A 24077-nucleotide genomic window follows, 5' to 3' on the forward strand; every position below is an offset into this window, starting at 1 on the left:
AGAGCAGGAAGTAGAACGACAGATCAAGTTATAAACCAACTTATCAGTGAAGACATTTTAGTTTGCTGTGCTTTCACCATCAGATAATAGAAAATCTATATAATGGAAAAAAGAGACAACAAAAAAACTTCAGTCCATTCAATCTTTATTTCCAAAATTAAAAGCATGAAACTAGATTTGTACATAAAGCATTTCAGACACTGAAACAAAGATGAAGACGTTTTTGTTTTTTTGTCAACAGTCTCAGTGGAAATAATAACAAGAGGAAAAACAGACAACAAAAGTACATAATCACCACTTTTCTGATCTTCTCAGAAAATCTTACCGTCACAACTCTAGACTACATCAACCTTATATCAACATTAAAGCACTTGTGGTATAACAGTTAGAAAGACTTGCATTTTCATTTTGTTATAATTGAATAAAGTGCACTCTCATAGACATGTACAGTGGTGTCCAGACAAGAATGTTTTTTTTTTTACACACCGGTTCAATTCAAGTTTGCATATTTGCAAAAGCCACCTGCGACGAAAGGCAAGACGTGCGTCTGTGCACTTGGCGTTTCCCTCTTGCATTTCAGATGACGTTGTGGGGGGGTGGGTGAGCTACCATGTGGTGTGGAGCAGCTCTGCAACTTCTCACTTTCTATCCTCGTTCCACAACGTTCACAGAATTAATAATCCTCTTCGAGATCGTCGTCCAGGTCAGAGAACTCGATCGACGGCCGGTTGTCGTGCACCTCTCCGTCACTTTCTCCGTGAGGACCTGCAACCAGACACCTCAAGTCAAAGTCTGCAGCCACATAATCGATACAGCAATGTTAACTCATGAGAGGGATACACAGTAAACTGCAATAGACTGAAAATCCCCCTAGCAGCAGATGCCTACTGCCTTTCAACAAATACAAAGCCACAGGAGAGAAGGACACATACTTTCAAGATTGTCCATGTGTTCGTGAAGGACTCTCACCAGGTTGAATAACTGGGTGAGAAAGGGAAGAGTTTGCTTTTCAAGAGGAGCAGTCAACGGTTACACAAGTTTAATATTGATTTGAGAAGCTGTGGTTCAGTGTGTGTGTGAGTTCAGAGCCGACATGAGGAGAGAGAAGCAGGAAGCTCAGTACACAGTAATGCAACCTGACAACAATACAACTCAAGTGGCTCGTTCAGCCAAGGTTGAAAAACAGTATCTGTCATAGTGCTGAATCATCACTGTGGGTTAATCTAGTAAATGTGGTTGTCTGTCTGTTTGTGGTTGTGTGTGTGTGTTTGTGTGTGTGCGCTCTCTCACCCCCGCTGCGTCAACAGCTCCCAGGACATCCGAGAACCTCTGTTCACAGAAATGCAGCAGCACCACCAGATAGAGACCACTGCTGATGAACTCGTCATATTCTGACTGCAGAGCAAGAAAACACAAACACACACACCTCAGCACACTGACTTGTTTCTAAAGGCTTATGAGAAAGTTAGACAGAAGAAACCAGCAAATAAAGTGCCTCAATTTCCATCCATCTGTTAGTGCAACAGTAACCTGGTCCAATAGTTTGAATCCATCAAAATTACAAATCATAAACCACACTTTGTCATAGCATGGTTTTCTACTCACTTGCACGTGAGTCCTGTACAGCTCCTGGATGTTGAAGTTGTCTATGTTCAGGCGCAGCTTCTGCTTGCAGAGCTCACAGGTCGTGATGGCCTCCAGGTTCGTGCCTGAGACCAAACAGAGAAAGGATCATTGACTTGGCTGAGAGGACAGAGGTCTGGTGGAAGCTGCAGCCACGAGGTCTGTTTCTCACCGGAGCCGATTTTGGAGCGGAGCCACCTCTTGATGCAGTCCTGGTGGACGTACTGCAGACTGCCTGTGCAGCGGCACGGCTGAATCAACGGGTTGGAGGACGACTCCTCGCACATCTGGCAGATTCGGCAGCGGTCGCCCTCCTCCTCATCAGACTCTTCCAGAAGCAGCCTACAGCAGGTAAGAGAATTAACTTCTACATCTGATAAAGTGACTTTTTTGCTCCCGTTTCATATATAAAACTTTGAGAGTGCAGCTTCAGTAATAAATACCTCTCCTTGATCTTTTGCAATTTCTCCTGATCCCGACCGGAGGCGGGTTTCTCCTTCTGCTCCTCCAGCTGGTTTTCGACTCCTCTCAACTGACTCAGAGAAGCTGAGATGTTTTCGTACAGAGCGACTCTGCGACGGGACGGAAACACAACCGGAACGTCCTCGAGCTCCGGTAACGTTTCATCCTCGAGTCGGCAGGGAGGACCTGCTCCAAAGGCGTCTAAACCAACTGCTCCTTCCTCTTCACTCTCCTCGTCCTCATCATCATCATCATCATCATCGTTGTCGCTGTCATCATCATCATCTTCCTCGGTCGCTTTATGTTCCACGTTGTCCCATCTCCTCAGTAGATGCTCTGGACGGCTGTAGGTTTCTTCAGCTGGCGTCTGGACGCTGTCGTCCCTCACGTGTCGTCTGAGCCGGGAGAGCAGGGGGGGGCAGCGGCCACGGAAAGAGGAGGAAAGCCAGGAGGAGCTGCTGCCTCCACCACCACCGCTGCTGCTGCTGCTGGTGCTGCTGGTGGTGTTACTACTACTGCCAACACCAGGCTCTCTCCACAGCGGCATTCTGGATCCTGCCGGGCTGCTACGGTAACCAGCGCTGGTGCTTTCCCGGATCGGAGCGAGGTCGGCTCGACGAGTCCTGAGGCCCGAGCTCGTCTCTGAGCCTCCAGCGTCCGGGTCCACGCTGGACATCCTGGTTCCCTCGTCTCCGTCCACCGACTCTCCTCCGGTTGACGGACTGTCCTCGTCAAGGGAGCGAACACTGGAAGATCCACTAGAAGACTCTTGGCTGGAGCGCCGGGAAAACAGGCGGGACAGGAGGCGTCGAGTGGAGGAGCGGCTCTCTGGCTCGACACCTTCGGGGGCCGGCCTGGGAGGGAGCGTGGCCTCCGGTCTGACCGGGGGGGCGGTGTACCATCGGGTCCGAGAGGAGTAAGACGAGGAGATATCTGAGGAGGAATCAGGAGTTCTTGTTGGTTCCTGAGATGAGCGGAGGGTGGAAGAGCCGCTGGAGAAACGACCTGTGGTTCTGTTCAGGTCACGCACCGGAGGGGAGGAGCGGTGGGAGGTGGGGGGGGGGAGGTGGTAATTTAGGGAGCTTGGTCTGGCAGCAGAAGAGGAAGAAGAGGAGGAGGAAGAGTAGGCAGTCTCTTTAGGCCGGGCTCCCTGTGCATACGTGGAGGTCACCCTGTCTGTCTGATCTGAAAGGAACGAAGAGAAGAGACTGTGAGGACGGACTCCATCAGGTCGTGACCTCAGAGTGTGTTTACATCGAGTGAGAAACGCTACGTACACAGTGAGGACCCCACGCCAGGGGTCCGCATTCTTCTTTCTCCTAAACCTGAGAGACTGGGCTCATACTTTGCCTCCTGCTCTCTCCGGGACAACAGCGGCTTCGAGGAGGAAGACGAAGACAGCGACAGCAAACGACAGGAGCTCCACGATGAGTCTAACGGGTCGTTGTGTTTTTCACTTAAACCTGTGAAAGAAACAAAGTGTTAAGGTTTACTGGGGTCATTTTCAAATAGAGATTAATGTAACTAACCCACTGTGTGTTATTGTTTATATCTCCAAGGTGTGTCTCTGTTATTTTATTGTAAAAATGTTAGATGATTTTATTTTGAAATGGTTCCGGTACAGTCGCCCGGTGATGGCGACAACGGCGCTACAGAAGAGGTGATTGTTTTTAGCGACCCTCCGAAGAGGCACAACTTCTTACGGTGTTTCTAAGTTGTTTAAAGTTTTATTAAAGGTGTACGTGACAAGGACGGTTCAATAAACGACCTGAACATCAGTAAAGTCTCAACCAGTTTTCGGGGGATCTGCTACAATTAATATTGATTACAATGATCAGAACCTCACCTTACTTGAATCTATTGTTTTCACTGATAAGTGAGGGTAGATTTTTAAAAAGCTGTTTTTTTTATGCATTATTTACCTCTGCCACTGCTCAGCCCACTGGTGGAATAAGTGGATCCAGTAACTGAGGTGCTGGACGTTCTGGAGTAAAGTCCTCTGTTGCTGTACGAGAGTTTGGCTCTTTTAGAATCGCCATCGTCGCTGGCATTCAACAGACCTGAGCGGATCCCAGTATCAGCCTAGAAAAATTAAGGCAGACATTAAAAAATATAAATATTAAGATAAAAATTCCTTCACCCTCTATCATGTACATCAAATCAATGTTTTAGAAAATGTATTTGCTGAGGCCGTGTTCCTCCTGCTCCCGTACCAGTTTGCTCCGGCTGCTCAGAGACGACTCGGTCCACGGGCGATCGTACGCCCGGCTGGAGGAGGTCAGGGACGTGGGTAACTTCCAGTTGGAGGCGCGGCTGTCGTTGCCGCTGTAGTCTCTGGTGGAGCTCAGGAGACGAGCATTCTGCAGAAGGAGAGGAGGAGAAACACAGGTAGTTAATGCTCGTGTCTGAACAAATACGTGATACAACAATTCAAAACATTGAAACATAGCTCATCTTTTCTTTTCATGTATTTTTGTCGTAGGATAATCACTAGTAGTGATTAATCGATAGAATAAATGATAAGCATACCAAGCGTTACATATCTGTTAAATGTGAATTTATATATAAACAACGTGTTTTAACGGTTGGTGTGGTTTAGTGAGAAACACTGAATGTAAACATAACTATAAATATGTCACAGGGTCACTTTAAGGCCGGTAACTCTAGAACTGACGAACATTTTTCTGCTTGAAAATACTATTTGATTGTAAATGTTTATGTGACTCATGTCAACTACTTACACAGGTTTGAAGGATTTTAGAATAACAATATTGGTAACGTATATATTTATACAGCACTTTTCATAGCATAATATGTCACTCAATGTGCTTCATATGAAACTGAACAGATTCAGATTCAGCTTCAATGATCAAATCTTTCTTATACCCACAGCAATAAATGAAACCATTGAAGTGGAGGGCTTTGCACTGGTCTTTGCACTTAGCTCGGACTGTTCTGGAAAGAGCAGGAAGAACCAGACAGAACTGAGGCCAACAGTAACACTATCTTTTGAGTCGGGCCTTTACGAGCAGCAGGACTGAAATACACAGAACATGTGCCAAGGAATCTAGGCTGCCCTAAAAAAAGACCTTCAAAGTGCTGCTGCTGCTGCACCACTGATACATGCGGTTAGCTACTGTACCCGGGTCCTGAGGGACGCTGTCAAAAAAAATAGTACTTGAATGTCCTCAGTGGAATACAGTAGCCAAGCAGATGAAGCTCCAAGTCGAACAGAAACACAGATACAGTGGGACGGCATAGGTTCATATCACAAAAGTGCAAATGTTACTGATCCTGACACAAACTCCTGCTGATAATCTCACTGTACATGACCTTTGCATATTTAGGCTCATTCATATGAAGCTGGTGTTCATCTACACTGACAAACACAGTAAACCACAGGAGGGGTGGAGTCAATTTGAATAATACTGTGAGTGAATTCGTACAAAAGGAGGTGTGTATGGTCCGTGGCCTTTAAACCCTGTAGGTTGTGGCATCATCCTACCTGTTGGTCCAGATCTGCTTTATAAGAGGATGAAGCCCTGGGGAAGCGGTCACTGTTCAGCGTTGATTCCCGACCGTACAGTCTGCTGGAGCCCAGGGACGAGGAGGAGGAGACGGCTGGACTGGACGCGTACGACGACCTGGAGCTGGACAGGCAGAACGGAAGCCGGTGCGACCTGGAGTCCATGGTGGATTGTCTTGAACCTTGCGAGAAGAAATCCCAAAATAACATTACACAATGCAGCCTGCTGTAACTGATTGCATGATTGAAGCAGGAAGCTCACTGGAGTATAAATGCAGCAGTTATTCCACACACCCAGTAACAAGAACCAGCAAGTCCTGCAGCAAAGACTTTAAAAAACAGGAACTCCCAATCTAACCAGGAACAAGCTCAATGCTCTGCTGTGCTCACACGTCTGATTTCCAGATCGAGCACACGTGACCGTGTGTCTGTAAACACTCAGACAGGCCACCATGATGCTTCCTGGTATCAAAGTTGCAATGCCTATCTTTGGGACTCTGAACTCTGTCACATGAACATGACACGACCAAGAAGCAAACTGCTGCAATGCACTCTGCGTCTGAGCAAGCTAGATGCTCCTCAACAGTTACAAGATACTTGGATCATTTATTATTAAGTTGCAAAAACTAAATCTTACACCCAGTGCACAGTCTCACTTTAAAAAAAAATCCAGGTTTCTTTTTGTTCTAGTTGATGTATCCGCTGAAAGACAAATGTAGCCGGGGACCTGGTTGGGAGAGCAAAGAGTTTGTGACATATGGTTGTAAAGTTAGTGAAACTCTCTGGTAGTGATACGGATCCATGGACCTCAGCTACAGCACCTGTGGTCAAAGATCAGCAAGCCTGCAGCCTGTCCCACTGAGATGAACAGCAGTAAACAAGGCCTGATAACAAAAGACATTTTTAAACCACAACAGCCCTTAAACCTTTTTAAATCACCCACTAAAGTAGACACCTTGTGGGAGAAACGCAAATGTTTTACTATTAAAACAACTTCAAGGAACAAAAGTCTTGTAAAAGGACAATTTAATCTAAGAAATAAACTAAAGATTTGTCATATTGTGGTTAAAGAGGTGTGTTGTTGGGGTTAACTACACAATGGCTGGATTGCTGAGGTTAAGTTCTCTGCAGATATGTCACCTGAGATATATTCAGTTATATGAAAGGTACCTTTGCCCAAATTGTATTTTGTCAATACAGAAGATATACACCCTGCTACTATTGAATTAATTTGCCGTAAATACTTAAAATACCTCTAATGTTTTTCCAATGCATTGCCTGTTTTTGTCAATATATCAAAAGAAGGGCCATACAATCAACCACAGCCACACACAGACCATAATGACCATAACACCACATCCACATCATGCACAGATCAGAACCTGCACAGAGCTGTTGCACTAGTTCTAGCTCAGTTTACCTGGAAACACTGGCCACTCACCACTTGACCTGTAAATAACCACAACGCTGACATCAGCTTTTTACTTTGCATTTTCCAACATGGCTCTTCTGGGAAACATCCAGCGAGCTCAACTTATAACATCGAGTCGCTGATCATTTCCTGCACAACGTAAAAGTAGTGACAAATAATAAACACCAGGGTTTAAATCGTATCACTGTTTGAAACCCACCCGTGTAAAAGTCATTTATTTTATGAAAGCAAAAAAGCAAAAATTCCCTGCTTCTCCTCCACCCCAGGCAACACAACTCCAGATGTGTGTTTATCATTTATCAAACCTGGAAATTGTTAAAACACAAAAGTTAAGCAACACAGTTTCAGATTAGTGAAACCTAAGCTAGGTGTTTTGAAGAGTCTTTCCTTCCTCTGGGTTGAACTTCTCCAGATGGTGACTTCTAGTGTTCTCTACTCGGGTCCTGATTGGATCTTTATGGTGAAGTTAACAGAGAAACTGACCTTTAGAAGTATTTCCACAGTTAAACGTGAATCTCTGCCACATGTTCACTTGCAGCCAGTAGTTTATTTCAGCTCAGGATAGTAAAATTTAAGTTTAGGAAGTAAACCCCTGCGTCTTTTAACTAACCTGAGCTAAGGGGCTAATCATTACACTAACCATTATTACCAATTAAAGCAGATTAGCACCTTAATTAAATCAAATCATCAGCAGATGTAGATTCATGTGAAAGTTGTGGCTGAACTTCACATTTACTGCATCTGTCTTTTAACCACTAGAATAAAAACAAGGCAAAACGTGAGTTATCGAATTTAGCTCTGTAGTTAGTGACATTTAAATAATTACTTAAATTAAATCTCAATAGTAAACATGGAAAGTGACATAGCGTTTTTTCCAAGTTAACATTTTCCTGAATATATCGTTTCATGACATGTCACAGCCGCAAAACATCATGCACTGATGACGTTAGCTAACAGGAAGGAGAATGCGTCGTTTAGCGTCTTTAGCACCAGACAGGTCATCTCCATTAAACCATTAAACCCATTAACCCACCAGTCACATGTGCTGAGGGACCAGCTCAGCTGTCGTGTGTCCCCGGGACCGGGCAGGAACTGTCAACTCGGTTAGCCAGTAAGCTAGTTAGCCTGCTCGCTAGCTAGCTTAGCCAACCTGTTAGCTTAGCATCCGCTCGCTGACAACAGGCACTTCCGGCGTCCAGAGGCGAAGCTGCAGCGTTTCTCCCTTTGTTCGCGTTTCGTTGACATGTGACGAAAAGACACAGGTGAAAAGCCCTCGACCCATTAGAGACCTGTCAGCTCTTATAGCCTCACCTTGGATCTGTAGCGTTCTTCTGTGGCAGCAGCAACAGCAACAGAAGGAGGAGGAGGAGGAGGAGGAGTAAGAGGAGGAGCAGGAGGAGGAGGAGGAGCAGGAGGAGGAGCAGAGATGGCGTCTTTGTTGATGCTGCTGACACCAGGGGTCGATGCGGAAGACCAGCTGGGCTTGTCTCTGGGTTGTCACGACCCGGGGGGCGTGGCTTCCAGGTGCTTCTTTATATCCTCGTGCACGTGCTGCGTCCACGTTCTGTTTGTGGCCCACAGAGCCACGTGGGGCGCAGCAGCCAATCAGCTGCGAGACACAGGGCTGGTAAACACTCTCACGTTTAGCAGGTGAGGACCATGGACTGTAGATATAACACTGTGTGTGTAACACTGTGTGTGTAGCACTGTGTGTGTAAACCATAAACAGAGACATATCTCAAAATCAGTTCCTGCAGCGGACAGCAAAGAGGACGACCTATATATATATATCTGTGTGTCCTACACCAGATGGGTTAAAAGCAGACGTTAAATTTCCCTCCTTGCATGAGTGTGCTTGTGCATGTCTGTGCATGTGTTTGGGACAAATAAATGTATCTTAATCTTAATCTTATAGGGTTAAAAAGATAAAGCACTTAGATCCTACTTGTCTTCGGTCAGTTCTTCTTAAATACACTATTATAGAAGTATAACTTATTTATCATGTATAAAAGATCATGTATCAAAACCTTCATTTATAATGTCACCAAGCATTCTGTAACATACATGTCATACATTTTAAAGGTTCAGCGTGTAGAATTTAGTGACATCTAGTGGTGAAGTTGCATGTTGCAGCTGAACACCTCACCCTCCCCCTTCCAAACATGAGAGAGAACCGGTGGTAGCGTCAGTTGTCATTGAAACTCAAAAGGTGTTTAGTTTGTCCACGTTGTAATACTGTGAAAAAACATGGCAACCTCTGCAGAGAGGACCGGCTCCAGATATAAATTTAAAGTATTTTTGATTTTTTTTTTTTTTTTTTGACTCAACTTTATTGTCATTTGCACAGTACAAGTACTTATACAACGAACTGCAGTTAAGCGTCTAACCAGAAGTGCAAAAAAAGGCAGTAAAAGTGCATATTAAAGTGAAAAATGTAATAAATAAGATCTGTACAGTAGAAATATATATGGAATATTACAGTATTAACAGGAATTGTAAGATATACGGACGATGAATACACTATGAGCAGGATAAAATAAATATATATAAATATGAATACACTATAGGCGGGATAATACAGTAATAAAAAACGAAGTAACAGTCAGTGCAATGTACGAATGTTCAAATGTTCAGTGGTTGGAGGAGGGCATGTGACAGTCCAAGCCAGGGTGGAGGGGGGAAGTATAGTCAGTGGAGAAGGTGTGTGTGTGTGTGGGGGGGGTTATATTTAAATATATAAGCTCTCATTCTTGGCTAAAGAAAACAACAATTTGTACAATTTTGCACAAACACACTAGTGAAAACATCACTAGGAGTATTTTATATTTCAATTTCTGCCAATAGATCCCTTTCACCTAAATCGTACACATAGAACCTTTAACAAGGTTATTAACATTTACATTTGAATGGTGGAGAGACCTCCTGCCTCACGTGTGCATAAGGAGAAGCAGCTGCAGGAGCCGAGGTGTCGCCGGGTTAGATGAGAGATTCAACTCTGATGCGAAAAACAAACAATATGAAGTCTGATTAAATGTAAATGTGTTTTATTTTACTGAGTGGTGGAATTAAAGCTACGTGTCTGACACACCCTGCTTTTACTTAACTGTTGTAAATAAATAAACTTTATTTATATAGCACTATTTAAAAACAGTGATGGAGAGAAGCAAGGATCTGGATATGTGTGAGTACTAGACACGGTAGAAGATTCATGCTCATCAGTATCAACAGGGAAGGAAAACTTCTCAATGGCAGACTGGAGAAAGATAATGTGAGGATTTGTTAGAAGTTGTCCTCTGGAATCTAATCAGTTAATCTTTGAGTCCAAGCAACAACTGATCAAACGTAGGAAGAAATTCCCTCAAGGTGGTCTTCAGATATCACATTCCAGAGGATAATAAACATGGAGAAACATGAGAGGACTGCCGGCTCCCTCCACTCAAAGTAAAGCAAAGTGCCCTGTGTGTGTGTGTGTGTGTGTGTGTGTGTGTGTGTGTGTGTGTGTGTGTGTGTGTGTGTGTTCTCAATGTGTCTGTGGCTGTTTGAGACCCTTTTAATTATTCTTATTACTTTTTTTTTTTATTAATCACGATAGCAATCATTATAGTGTTTTTTTAATGAATGGGTATTTTATGAATCAGGAATTACAACACCCTGACTTGTTGTAATTCCTGATCATTATTATAGTGGATCTTTGATAACTTTTATTGTAAGTATAAAAAGAGACGGATTAGTTGATATGTGTTTTGAATCATTGATCGATAACCTCCACAGAGATCGTTAGAGGCAGAATACTGACTGCTGTTTATTTTAAGATTATTATATAATAAGGAGTTTAAGACCTTATTTAAGCTTTTCTTTTTATTGACCATTTGGTTTCACTTTGAATTTTGTTGCTGTCCTTCTGTTTCATACACTGTAAATAAAGATGGCCGACTTCCTCCAGACATCCACAAATGAAGCCAAAATATCCCAAATATGAATTCTGCCATCTTGTGCATTTGGGCCCAATTGAGCCGAGGTCCCGCTGATTCACATGCTTGACCAATTGGGAATCAGTCTCAGCTGTCAATCACCACGTTTCACCTGGTTATTATTATAACAAATTGCTAATATAAACCAATCTTATCAGAAACATAAACCCGAAAATGTTGAAAAATAACAGAAAACGTGCAATTGTTTGGTGAAAAACAAAATCCTGGATCTGCTCCTTAATCCATACCTACATGTTTGAGTAATTTTTGCGTAGTTCTGCTTACAAATAAACCAACAAACAAACATTACCTTCTTGATGGAGGTAATAATCAAACATGATGTAACAAATAAGAAAAATCTGCAGTTATGAATGGGAACTTTTATCGTGGATATTTATGCACATGTTGATGAATACTTACTTAGGTAAAGTCATAACCACAATGCTTTTACTTATATTGTTTTCATTGTGGTACAGCACTGAGATCTTTATGTCATTGTTTTACATTTCGTTATGATTATATCTGATTACCTTGATAAACCTGACACCAGTTACCGACCTGGTGTGATTGGCAGTTTAGACGTGAGGGAAAATAGTAAAATGTGCCACATGTGAAATATATGACAATATAATTTTAGTAGATACAATGAGAACAGAGAGGGGGCAGTAAATTATACAGTTTATGTGATGATGAATAGATTTGTCATCATCATAAGAGAAGACAAAAAACATGTTTTTGAATTACCTCGTTTTTTTTGCTGCCATGAAACTGACATTGTAATTGAATAAATCCATTAAAACCTCTGAATTGTAGCAGGTTCAAATTAAATGTATTTTTGCTGTTTTTTCCAAGCATCAAGTATCTGTCTCATACGTATCTCATACGAACCAGTCATTGGCTTCTGACTAAACTGGGTCATGTGATGCGTCTAGTGTGCATCATGGCATCCTGACATTTTCAAAAGACCGCCCCAAGGAAGACATTGTAAATACAAGTCAAAATTAATAAGTGAAAACTTTGCTTGCAGCTACTTGGATGCTTCCCGGCAGTGCTGAACAAATGCCAAATACAAAACAAGATTCACGAACACAGGAAAAGAAAACTCCTTCTAGGATTTGGAGCAGAGTGTTCCACATCCAGAGAAAACAATGACATGTCTTTACGGAGGTTAATCCTTCAAAAGAAAGTACTTTTTTAATGAAACCTGTTTTATTATAGTCTGTGGATTTTCTGTGGATTATGTAGAGCATTTGTTTGTGTTTATTTTTAACCAGCACACAATTAAATATCATGATATATCATTTATTTGTTATTCAGAGATGGATATCTCAAATCCTGCATACAAAAGTATAGGATCTGCATTCTTAGATAATATGATGACTTGTATACAATGCGTTTACAATCCTGGTTAAACCTGCTCTGTAACAGCTTAGAGAGTGAGAACAATAAAGTCAGCAATGACATCAGTAATCTCACATGTTACAGTCTGGAAATAATAGTCATCGTAAAGAGGAGAGTAATAATGTTTGGTGAAAGCCACAGGTGAGAGATAAAAGCTTTTGGAGTATTTAACCAAATCTGATTCTTTAAATGACACACAAGCACACACAGAGTGTACACACACACGGTGTTGTCCAGGGGTGACGTCATTATAAAAGACAGAGGAGGCTAATAGCCACTGAGAGGCACTGTAGTTCACGCTTTTCCTCCCCTCAGCCTTTTGAAGAGCCAGTGGAGCTTCACCATTATTTGCATGCCAGAACTTGGTGTTTGTTTAGTCGGGGAGGCAATTACAGCCAATTCCAACAGGTTTAATTAGATTGATTTGAATAATTGTTTTGAAAGGCACTGTAGATCCCATCATCACGGTAAATCCAGGATTAGGGGCACTCATTTGATTTGCATACTCTTACATCTAATTCAGCAGACCTCAGGAAGCATTGATCAGTGATAAGTATGAGCACTTTTTGTTTTGTTGCTGCAGATATAGGCTTTATTGCGTTTTTTCTTTTTTTCCTAGAGTAAAATCAATGTATCATTTAAAACTGCTGCAACACGCGGAATTCATGTTAAGTGTGTGAGGGTCCAGGAAGGTCAGTTTGGAGCGGAGGGTGGGGGGGGGGGGGGGAGCGCTGTTATACAGCAGATGCATAATAACTTGAAGGTCAACAAGATACTCATCATGCTCGGTGAAATGCAGCACTTAAAAGGGCCAGCGATCCATTATTAGTTGCACGTATGCGGCGGCGAACGGTGATCAAACCAAGTGTAAATCTACCCAAGGCTAGCACAACAAGAGGTGAAGGAGAAACAGAGAGCGAAAGGGGATAAATATAGGAGGGCCCGAGCTGCAGATTAATTGCTGACAAAATGGACACATGACCGAGACAAATGAGGAAGTGCAAGGTCTGGTGAGCTGCGGAGGAGGCTGCTCAATCCACTTGTGGGTCTGCAGGCCAATGCCACCCCCTCCTCCGATACCCCACGACTCCTTCTTCCTTCAGACACATGATTCTCCACCGCAACATGAAGAGAGACTACAAGCTCTCCTCCCCCCCAGTGCTGCTGATAGGACGATAATGGAGCATTCCTTGGAGTTGTTTCTCATTCATGCTAGCTGTGACAAGGGAGGAACACTTTTTTTTTTTCCACTGAGGGCAGCTAACTCTCTCAGCCAAGATCAGTGGCATGTAACCTGAGAGTTGCGCACAATGCCGCCCTCTCACTCCAATCTTCTCATTTGTCTGCTGTGGATATGAGAAGGATACTTACCTGTCTCTCTGAGCATGTTGTTCTTTTATTGCAGCTGCCCCGGGTGGCATGGTGCCACATCAGAGTTCACTATGGTGTATGACCACAAATAGGCCATTATTGCATTTTGGTGGGGGAGTTTTCCAAATTTATCAAAACCAAAATTGCTCGAGAAACTCAAAAATCCCAAGTTTTACGAGAATACAGAGGTGTTGATGTGTTAATATCTTTAACTTGAACCTTAAGACACAGGAGGGGGAAAAAAGTGCAAGAATGTCTGGATTTGTCCAGCACTGTGTAATCACAAAGGAATGTCCTGAGACATTTCTGCTTTTCCTCTGCAAGACCCCTCTTTTCCCACGGCTTGTCCAGATCTTGAGAATCTGTTTCCTTTCGCTCTCCCTCCCTCCGTCTCCCTTCCTCCCTCTCCCTCTCTCTCTCTGTCTCTGTCTCTGTCTCTCGCTCTCTCTCTCTGTGTTTGTGGAGACACATGAATACCACAAAGGCCGGTTTATAGGAGAACTACAATACAAGCCCAGTGTCTTCAGCAGCACAAAGAGCAAGAGTCTATGCCTTCTGAGAGACCTCGAGGAGGCAGCATCTAGGTTGAGGTTGTGAGTTATTTCCAGTTCGAATCAAACGGAACTTTCATGGAAACGAAAACACAACACAGCAGAGTTGAGGAAGCTCTGAGCACATATAATAAGTTGCTGTCCCTGAGGGAATTTCCTGTTTTGTGTGTTCAGGAACCTCAAGAGACATGTTTTGAAGGTTAAGAAACGGTGTAAAACAACAAACCAGAGGCTAAATGCGGCCAAAGATTTGTGTTGTAAGGAGTTTGGTTGTTTGCTTTCAGTGCAATATCTCCGTTTTAAGATCATCTCAGGTTAACTTGAGAACAGGCAGATAATTTATTTGTTATTATTTGCCCTTTTGTAATTTAGGAACTCTTTGTTCACTTGATGGTGAACTGGTATTTTAAGAGTGTATGCGCCTGCTTCAAACACAGGACTGGAAACATACATGTGAACGGATCAAATGCAAGGCCACATGTGTTAACACTTTACATTACATGTTTGAGGGGGGCACCATCTACAAAGTGAACTACTTGTGGTTCACTTCTCTCACTGCAGCTTTGCTCTGAACATAAATCCTATCTAGGGCTGCAACTATTAATCGATCCATCATCTAGCACTAGATTTATTGTTTTTTTAAATGAAAAAAGACATTCTCTGTTTCAGCTTTTTAAAATATGAATATTACCTGGTTTCTTTGCTCCTCTAATGACAAGCCACATTTGAGGAGGGTATCTTAAGATTTGCAAAACACAAATCAACATTTTCTGGAACAAACATCTTATCAATGAATCAAGAAAATAATCAACACATTTGTCGGTAATGATAATAAATAAAGCCTTTATCCTATCAGGATACATTTTTTAATTGAGATTCAAATGTTCTGCGGACAAAATGAAGAATCCTACACCTGATTACGGGATGAGAGGGAGCCCGTGACTTTTAGCAGTGTTTCACCGAACCACTAAAGGCTCAAACGCATTTCCAAGGATTCAAAGAACATTTGTTGGTCTTAATGTTCCCCAGACACAAAGTGACATCTGCCTCCCTCCCCTGCATGCCTGCTGCTCTTTGTTCGGAGGAGCTCTGAGGGGAGAGCTCACTGAAGGCGAAGATGATGTCACCATTGTGATCATTACTGTGCGGTGTGGTGCCCTATTTTTGACCAGGCGTCACTGAGGGCAGGCCAAAATGTCTGCCTGCACACTGCCAGGAGGAACAGTGGCCTGCCAGTATTAATTAACACAGGGCCGGTTTTCATTAGTCCTAAAACCGTCTTAAGACCACCCCCACAGGCCGAGCGACCGAAGACCACGTTCAGATGCTCGTCAACAAATAGATCATCTGAGCAGCCTGGCGAACGTCTGCGGACGTGTTCTTAACCTCGTGGTCCGGACTCTTTGTCTTAGTCTGTTTCGTGTTTCATTGAACAAATGATTTATTCAGTATTTCCAGTTTATCCCTCTTTTCTAAGACAAATGCAGACACGTATCTGTGCGTTTATTTCCTGCTGGAAAACAGATTCTGTTCTGCAGGCCACAGTGTGACCAAGATGTGTATTTACCTTCACTAACATCAGACCTTTACTGCTTCACTCGTAGTTATTCAGTAACTAATCGCTCGTCCTGCCCAGCTGGATAAATACTCCAGTTCAGTGTGATCATGTCTGTTGAATCATTTATTTTTCCAATCAAAGGAATTAATATAAACGGTTAATTATTAAATTACCACAAACACACACTGTCACATTGATACGACGTACGCACAAATACTATGTGTAACAATTAATTGCAAATGGCTTCCGGGGACAAATAAGTGTGTAATTAGTTTAAATGGTAATTCTATAGGATAAATAGGCATTTAAAGACTTGTATCACTGTAAATGAGATTGTTACTGCGCACAATAAACCTATATTTAGTTTTCAAGAGATTGTGTTTGACACCTTCGCGCTTTAAGGCTCATTCAGCAGAAATGATTCATAATGAAACTTTGGGACGTGCAGGTGTGACAGGCTGACAGACAGATGTTAACACACTCTGACATCAGCGTCACAGTTTTCTGTCACCCCAAGCACACAAATAATATTGTTTATTTCTCTCCTCTTTTTTTATATGGTGGGTTTTATTGTTGAAATTCCTCGTGCACTTGTATTTTATATAGATGTTGTTCCCTGGAGGATCTGGGACAAATTAATAATAGGTAATTACTAACACCCTGATGTTATAAAGACACATGTGAATTCTCAAAATCTCACATAGCCAACTCCATTCTTGTTAATAGCAGTCAGAGTCTTTGGATGCCGCTCTCTAAAACACTCTGAGGTAAACGTCAGCTCATGATGCAGCTTAAACGAGATTATTTTGCTGAGACACTTCCAAAAATCTCAAAGTGTATTTGAGCACTCAAGCTTAAAATTAATTTAAAATGTTGGAAGAACTCAAAAAGGTCTGTTCCGAATATATTAAAAACACAGAGTAGACAAATGTGCAGGTGTGTTGTCTGTGAATCAATTAAATAGTCAGAAGTAAAGCTATTTCTGATTCAATCTTATTGTCTTATTTTGAACATTAATGTTCCTAGGTTATTTTACAGCAATTTTTCACTTATATTTTCTAATTTAGCACCATGGATTAAACAGAAATCTTTAAACCTAAACAAAATATAAAATGTGTTGCAGCGCTTCAAGTCATAGTTTAGATGTTTTCGTAAAAGATCTTAGATTTTATATATATTTAAAAAAAATCTGCATCAGTGGGAAAATTCATCCCTTTTCTCTGACGGCCTAGACGCACTCCGTCTGAAAATAGCTCACATGATATATGCCTGGACATTTATTTTTGCATTTAGATGAGACTTTAAGGTCTATAATTAGACAATAGGAAACATTTGATTCAATGCATTAGCATCCATGTCACTCTGGACCTTTTATCTTTAATATAGGAGCTGAGAGAATCAACATGGAGGACAAACCAAAGCCTGATTCACCTTGCACACAAATATATGTGCTAATTTTTTACTATTATTAATATATCCACATCAGGGTATTTTCTGTCAAGTAAGGTTTGCTCTTATGATTATAGGCATGTCCGATTTGTCTTGTTATGATGCTGAATGCGACGGCCATTTTCATGTAATAGCAGCACACTATCTTGACATGTGTTCAGAATGGGGTTGAACAGTTATTGTCCCACTGTCCTTGAACTAAACTGATCCTCTTCACCATGCAATTTGATTCAATTATCTTTTATTATGTTTTCAATACACACACACTGACAATGGTTCTTTTTGTTGTGTTTTTTTTCTATGTTGTAAGTGAAGTTGAAATGTGAGATGAATCCCAGAAGAATCCTCATGAATGTGGATTTCAAAATGGAAACACTTCTTTTAGAAAATCTGTCTTGCAATTAGGGATTTCATTTTGGGAAGTTACACTGCCTACTGCCCCTTATTCCTATTTATTTATATCAGGGACTATGTCTTAAATGTTATTTGCTCATATAAAATAGGTGCTGTTATGTTATTTGCGCTAATGCTGCTTCAGTGAATCCAAAATTCCCATTCCCATTCACCAGTGCAGTATGTCCTAAATGAAAGTGGCGTTCACACTAAATGCTGATCATGTAGCATAAAGAATGGCTAATTGGCGATTAGTTCCGAGTTCCACTGTCAGTACGTTGCAGTGTATATAACTGTATTCCTTTTCTACGCTTTGATCCACATTTTCAGGGAACTCTCTGCCAAAGTTGTAAAATAAATAAAAAAGGATTCTGTCTGCAAAGGCTGAACACTGTAACATCTCAGATGACTGACGTTTCCACTGATGATGTCTGTCGATAGGAGCCCAGAGCCTCGAGTGGAATCTCGTACCTTACCTTTGCATTACAAATCACTAGTGGTGACTTAATAGAAGCAGTTCTGTCTCTGTGGAATCCCAATAATGTCTCTTTTTTCCCCTCCAGGTAATGACCATGCATTATTCAAGTAATGTTTGTGTGTTTATGTATAACAGACCATGTAAACCGGGTTGTAAGAAAATTAAAAAAGCAAAACAAGCCGACGCGGTGTCACAACTGCACAACGGTGATAACTAAACTCGCGCTTTCTATGTGGGTCAGAGAAGTGAGAGGAGTACAGCAACTTATGATAATAGGGGGGAAAAAAGTGGATTCGCTTATCTCCCAAAGTATTCTCTTGTGTCACAGATGTGCGTTCGCCGGCTGCAGTGGACAGAAATCAAAGCTCGTTGTATGTAAACCTTGATAAAGTAAAGCACTGAAGCTTGAAATTCCTTCGAGTGTGAAAGTCATTTGCCTTGAATAAAAATCCCCTCAGTCTGTCACATAATGCACAGTAAGACAAACTGTCACTTACCTGTTATCAGTTCTTCCTGTTTGCATTTCCTTCTCGATCTTTTTCTTTCTTTTTGTCAGGCCCATGAGTTGAGGGGTAAATTACATGCCACTTCAATTTAAACTTGATGAAATTATAAAAACCAAGTGCTCAGTTAACAGTGTTTAAAAGTAGGGCTCCTTCAGGGTGATATTCATGTCGGCTGGAAGGAAAATACTAGGTTGATTATCGAGGCTAAACCCCTGCACTTATGCGCAGATTCAGCAAATGGAAAAATCTGCTGACATTTTGTGTGGTGCGTGCGTGTGTATGTGTACACACTGATGTGGATAAAGATGTGTTTCTGTTTGATTCAAGGTCGTTTGGCTCTGCTCAGGTTGGGGTGACATTTGCTTGTGATCTCATTCTTGGTGGAGAGATGCATCACTCTGGGGCTGGGACTTGTTTCTCCACTTTCCTGGCACAAATGACTCCTCATTCCCAGAAAAGGAACATACTAATTCTCTCCATCTCTCTCTCTCTCTCTCTCTCCCTGCCTCTCTTTCGCCATCAGTCACACACTGACAACATGTGCACACAGACTGCATCTCCTCACTGAATGACAGTGTGAATGTACCTCATCAACGAATGACTCACTCTACTACTCTGCTATTATGATGATTTCTCCCTTCTGTGTATTACATCATGCAACAGAGGGTTCTGCTCAGTTACATTCACCACAATAAACCCTCTCTGAGTGCACTCGCTTCCACTGCACAGGGGCTTGTTCGTCAGCCTTGCATGGAAAACATTATTTAGTTGATTTGTCAAATCGCTTTTTATCTATAGTTCATTCTGTGTGTGTTGACTCAAAGGCTCTTTTCCTTCTGAAAGCTGAAAGGCGGAAGATGGGATCGCTTTAAAACATTTGTGCCACAAAACCAATTCAAACATCCATTAACCTGCTTCCGGTAGATGTCCCTGGGGTTAAAGGTCAAGGATTAATGCATATTTCACTGTCACACTGATTCCCATACGCCATAGGTGTGGTTGGGCTTCCAGAATATTTATAATTGGGTGAAGCCAGACCCCCTTCTTCTCACTAAGAGACAGTGCGATAGCAATCAATAACAGTGCTCATCTGACATAATTGCTGAATTTTATGTCAGCGAGAGAATATGAGTGTTCCTTCAGGCACACCGATATTCTACATATAGCAACTGCAAATTGGTCCCCCGTGCTTTAATCACACAGGCAGTTCAAATCATTGACTTTGCAAATCATTACATCTCACAAGGCATTGTGTTCAAGACCACTGACGTATTGAAAGGATGCCACAAAGAGAAGACCCTACACGGATGGGAATAATTACAGTTCTCTTTTTGCAGGGTTCTTATATTAATCCAAAACAAAAGATTAAATTAAACTCACAAGTGTAAGATGTCGCAGGCAGGGAGGCACAATTGCGCTCGACTCATCCTATACAGAAGAACATTGTCTTAATTTAATTTATTGGGTGTTTATTTAATACTTATTATGTGGGTCACAACAATAAGTGAGACCTAATTCAATTGCATGAAAAGACTTCCTTAGGCCACTTTTCTTCTGTGCGAACACTATTTTAAGCTCCATTTATGGTGTTCAAATTAAACATCTCAGAGTTGCTGGAAGCTTCTTGTGTTAATGGAATCCCACATAGTGGATTGTGTGGGGAGGAGAGCAGATGAATCTGTATTCCCTGAATGTGTCTGGGCAAAAATCAATAAATGCAAGCACAGCTCCTCGCCTCTGACGGCTGTCCCTGTCTTTGCATCGTGAACTAATAGAAAAATAATAATTAAATCCAAATCACCAGATTAATTTGTTTTCCATCAGTCTCAGGAGAGATCCTTTTTTTTCCTGTTTCTTTAGTGGCTCATTATACTTTCTAATCAAGACAAAAAAAAAGAAGTCCTTCTTTTAGACAGACATGCTGTCTCCCTTCCCCCCTTCTCTTCCCTGTGGTGTGCTTTCTCGCATTGCAGTCATTGTGCTGGCACTTATTATGTTACAAATGACCGAGGTACGGCAGGCATTCTCAGTGTGCATGCAAAGAGGGCCCACCCTTCCACGCTGCTAGTGCCTTCTCCTAATGACGAGGCTCAGAGTGCCCCACCACGCCGCCCCATGCAGCCCTCTCCCCGTATTCCCGCCCCCATGTGCTCTCTTTAATGAAGATTCTCCAATGCAATTAAAAAATCCGTGCCTCTCGCTGCTACTGTATGACAAACAGAGCCACTGTCATTCCTCATGGCCTGTCATCCCTGCAACAAGAGGCGTGGAGGAGATGGAGAAATACACCAGGGTGCCAGTGGCTAGAGAGACAGATAGAGAGGATTGTGCGTGTGTGTGTGTGTGTGTGTGTGTGTGTGTGTGTGTGTGTGAAGAAGAGCAAAACCCCCCATCTCAACAGGTAATGGAAAGGGGCAGAGAGAAAAATCAATGACCAAAGAACATGGAGAGCGATCTTATAAAATGGCTTTAACTGCACAGCACAAAGCTGAATAAGGGCTTCTGTGTCCATCCGACAACCTCGGGTGATCGTGCATGTTTTATCAGACCCCCACCCCAAACCCCACCTATACTCTTCTTATCTTTATTTTAAATGTGTACAGATAAATTCTATGCATGTATCCTCAGAGGAAGTTTGGGGTGCTGCTTTGGGGACGTGGTGACATAACAGCCGATCGGCGGGAAGAAGAGAGAATAATTTGCCTTTATGGTCATTTATAATGTTTATGAAGCATTAATATGAATGTGCCCGTAAACCAACACTCCATCACGCCGCTAACAATGGCTTCATTGTTTGCAGCGTGATTTACGAGGTATCTATAAACTAACAGCCGACAGTTTGTTAATCCTGTATAATACCTGGTAAAGTGTGTGTACAGCCACTGGTGATGGGACACACACCAGTTGGCTGCGGCTGCTGGTGACCCTTCCTCATCAGGGTGGGGCATCATAAGAACAGTTACCCACCCCATCTGCAAAAAAAAAAGAAAAAACACACCACCACCACCACCACCGCCCCTCCAGCCCACCCCCTTGTTGTTTTCCAGTTGAATGAAATAATCTTCCCCCGTCTGGAAACCCAGTCTGGGTCAGAGGGCCTGCGTTCAGCCTGTTGCTTATTGTGTGTTCAGAAGAGGAGGTAAAGCACACAATTAGGCACAGATGGCCGTCTCTGCCAGGCGATGTATTGATCCTATCCCGAGGAGGATCTGTCCCATTTCTGTGTTGTTGTTTTTTTTCCTCTTTCCTCTGTGTGTGTGTTTGTTTGGCAAATGCCTTCATTTTGGAGCCTGAGCTATCTGTCTGATTTGTGTGTTTGTTTGATCATGTATCTCTGAGCCATCCTCATTTGGTCAGTTAATAGTGATACACATGGGGGGGGATTTCAGGGGCTCAGTGCTGAGGAACGACTGGAAGTTCATTCATGAAACCGGGATTTTTACTGATGTCGGATAAATAGATGGATTTGAGATTCTGAAGGGAAATGGAAAAATGACTGTTTATCTTGCACTCGCAGCAATCAGACACAGCAGGAGCCGGTTACCTGCTTTGATATCGTGGTCAGACGGCGTTTAGTGCCTCATGTACATGATAATATCACATTCTGGATTTGAAAACCTCTCACAGTTCTGACAGAGCTGATCAGTGATAGCTGCACCTTAGTCCAACTTCGATTCATCGGGTCTAATAGGAGAGTTTAAACCGTTAGTCGGATAATCAACAGATAGAAAATCAAATCAATGGCTATTTTGGAAGATTGTGTTATTATTTAAAATGCAAAATGCCAAATATTATCCTTCAGTTGTCGGTCTGTGTTTAGTACCTGATGTGTACATGATAATATCACATTCTGGCTTTAAAAACATGACAGAGTGGATCAGTGACAGATGCACCTTAGTCCCACTTCAATTCATTGGGTCTAATATGAGAGTTTAAACCGTTTGTCCAATAATCAACAGATAGAAAATCCACTCAATGGCTATTTATTTAGAAGATTGTGTTATTATTTACTATGCAAAATGCCTAATATGGTCCTTCAGTGGTTGGTCTGTGTTTAGTACCTGATGTGTACATGATAATATCACATTCTGGCTTTTAAAACATGTCAGAGTTCTGACACCAACAACAACTGAGCATTCAGTGTCTCTAATATAAGGCTTTAAACCTTTTAATCGAATAATCAATAGATAGAAGAAATCTATCAATGGCTATTTTGGAAGATTGTGTAATTATTTAATATGCAAAATGCCTAATATGGTCCTTCAGTAGTCGGTCTGTGTTTAGCACCTGATGTGTACATGATAATATCACATTCTGGCTTTTAAAACATGACAGACCTGATCAGTGACAGATGCACCTCAGTCCAACATCAACTGAGCATTCAGTGTCTCTAATATAAGGCTTTAAACCTTTTAATCGAATAATCAATAGATAGAAGAAATCTATCAATGGCTATTTTGACGATTGTGTTAACATTTCATTTGCAAAATGCCAAATATTGTCCTGTTCCACGTTATCGTGATACTGACCTCTATTCTTACAGCACATTTTGAAAAGAATACATAAGAAATTAAGTGTCATCGACTAATCTGTAAGTTATTATTTTTCAGTTTTATTATGATGAAGTCAGGATTGGTATTTGTTTTATCCACGAAACAGTTCCCAGAAATATCTGTGAAAAAAGCAATTCTTGATAAAAAAAATAAAAAAATAGCTGCTGATTAATTTACTTACAGCAAAAAACCATAAGTAATCGTTCCAGCTCCATTAAATCCTCTATTCTTAGAGCAGCAATTCAAACCAGTAATTAATCAAAGTGACAATAAAGTTACATTCTTTTAGAAAATGAAAATACCAAAAAGCATAAAAAAAACTTGTAAATGTTATTTAATCGTGGATGTTTGTTTATTATGTCATGTGTTTGCTCCGGTGGCCAGATCCTCGCCACGCGGTCCGCGGACAAGACGCGAACAATCGGATAAATAAATAAAAGTTGCATCGATTCATTTCTGGATAAAAGAACCGGAGTGAGGACGGTCATCGAGAGAAGGATCCGTCGTCTGCACAGATAATAAGTTTTTCTTTGTGTGGCGGTAGTGAGCTGACGTCAGGTCGGTTCCTTGAAGTGGAGCTGAATAAACCTTGAGAAGAGTCTCCTTCAATCTGCTGTTAGTAACACACACACACACACACACACACACTCACAGACACACACACGCCGAGACTCAATTACTGCCCAATTCCCTTCTTTATCATTCGTCCCCGACCTCTTCCACAAGCTAAAGGAGGAAAAACAAGAAGCAGGAAGAAGAAGAAGCCCGAGCCGAAGTGTTTAGCAGAGCTCGGAAGAAGAGAA

The 24077-nt window shown here is 41.9% G+C and overlaps 1 protein-coding gene across 3 annotated transcripts; it reads right to left on the reverse strand.

Moving 5' to 3' along the window:
* Positions 1 to 128: 128 nt before the first annotated feature.
* Positions 129 to 8399, reverse strand: marchf7 (membrane-associated ring finger (C3HC4) 7). Of its 3 annotated transcripts, none has more exons than XM_061067739.1 (11): positions 8355 to 8399; positions 5591 to 5793; positions 4299 to 4445; positions 4008 to 4167; positions 3363 to 3548; positions 2067 to 3270; positions 1796 to 1965; positions 1606 to 1709; positions 1291 to 1395; positions 933 to 981; positions 129 to 765 (listed from the first exon to the last, which is right to left on the reverse strand). In XM_061067739.1, the coding sequence occupies exons 2-11, from the start codon at positions 5774 to 5776 to the stop codon at positions 674 to 676; spliced, it is 2403 nt and encodes an 800-aa protein (XP_060923722.1). In that variant the 5' UTR covers positions 5777 to 5793; positions 8355 to 8399; the 3' UTR covers positions 129 to 673. The 3 variants fall into 3 exon arrangements, with proteins under 3 accessions (XP_060923722.1, XP_060923721.1, XP_060923723.1); XM_061067738.1 differs by lacking the exon at positions 8355 to 8399 and adding an exon at positions 8077 to 8348; XM_061067740.1 differs by lacking the exons at positions 933 to 981; positions 8355 to 8399 and adding an exon at positions 8077 to 8348.
* Between the last annotated feature and the right edge of the window lie 15678 nt (positions 8400 to 24077).

Source organism: Limanda limanda, chromosome 3 (assembly GCF_963576545.1).
Source record: "Limanda limanda chromosome 3, fLimLim1.1, whole genome shotgun sequence".
Taxonomy (NCBI): domain Eukaryota; kingdom Metazoa; phylum Chordata; class Actinopteri; order Pleuronectiformes; family Pleuronectidae; genus Limanda; species Limanda limanda.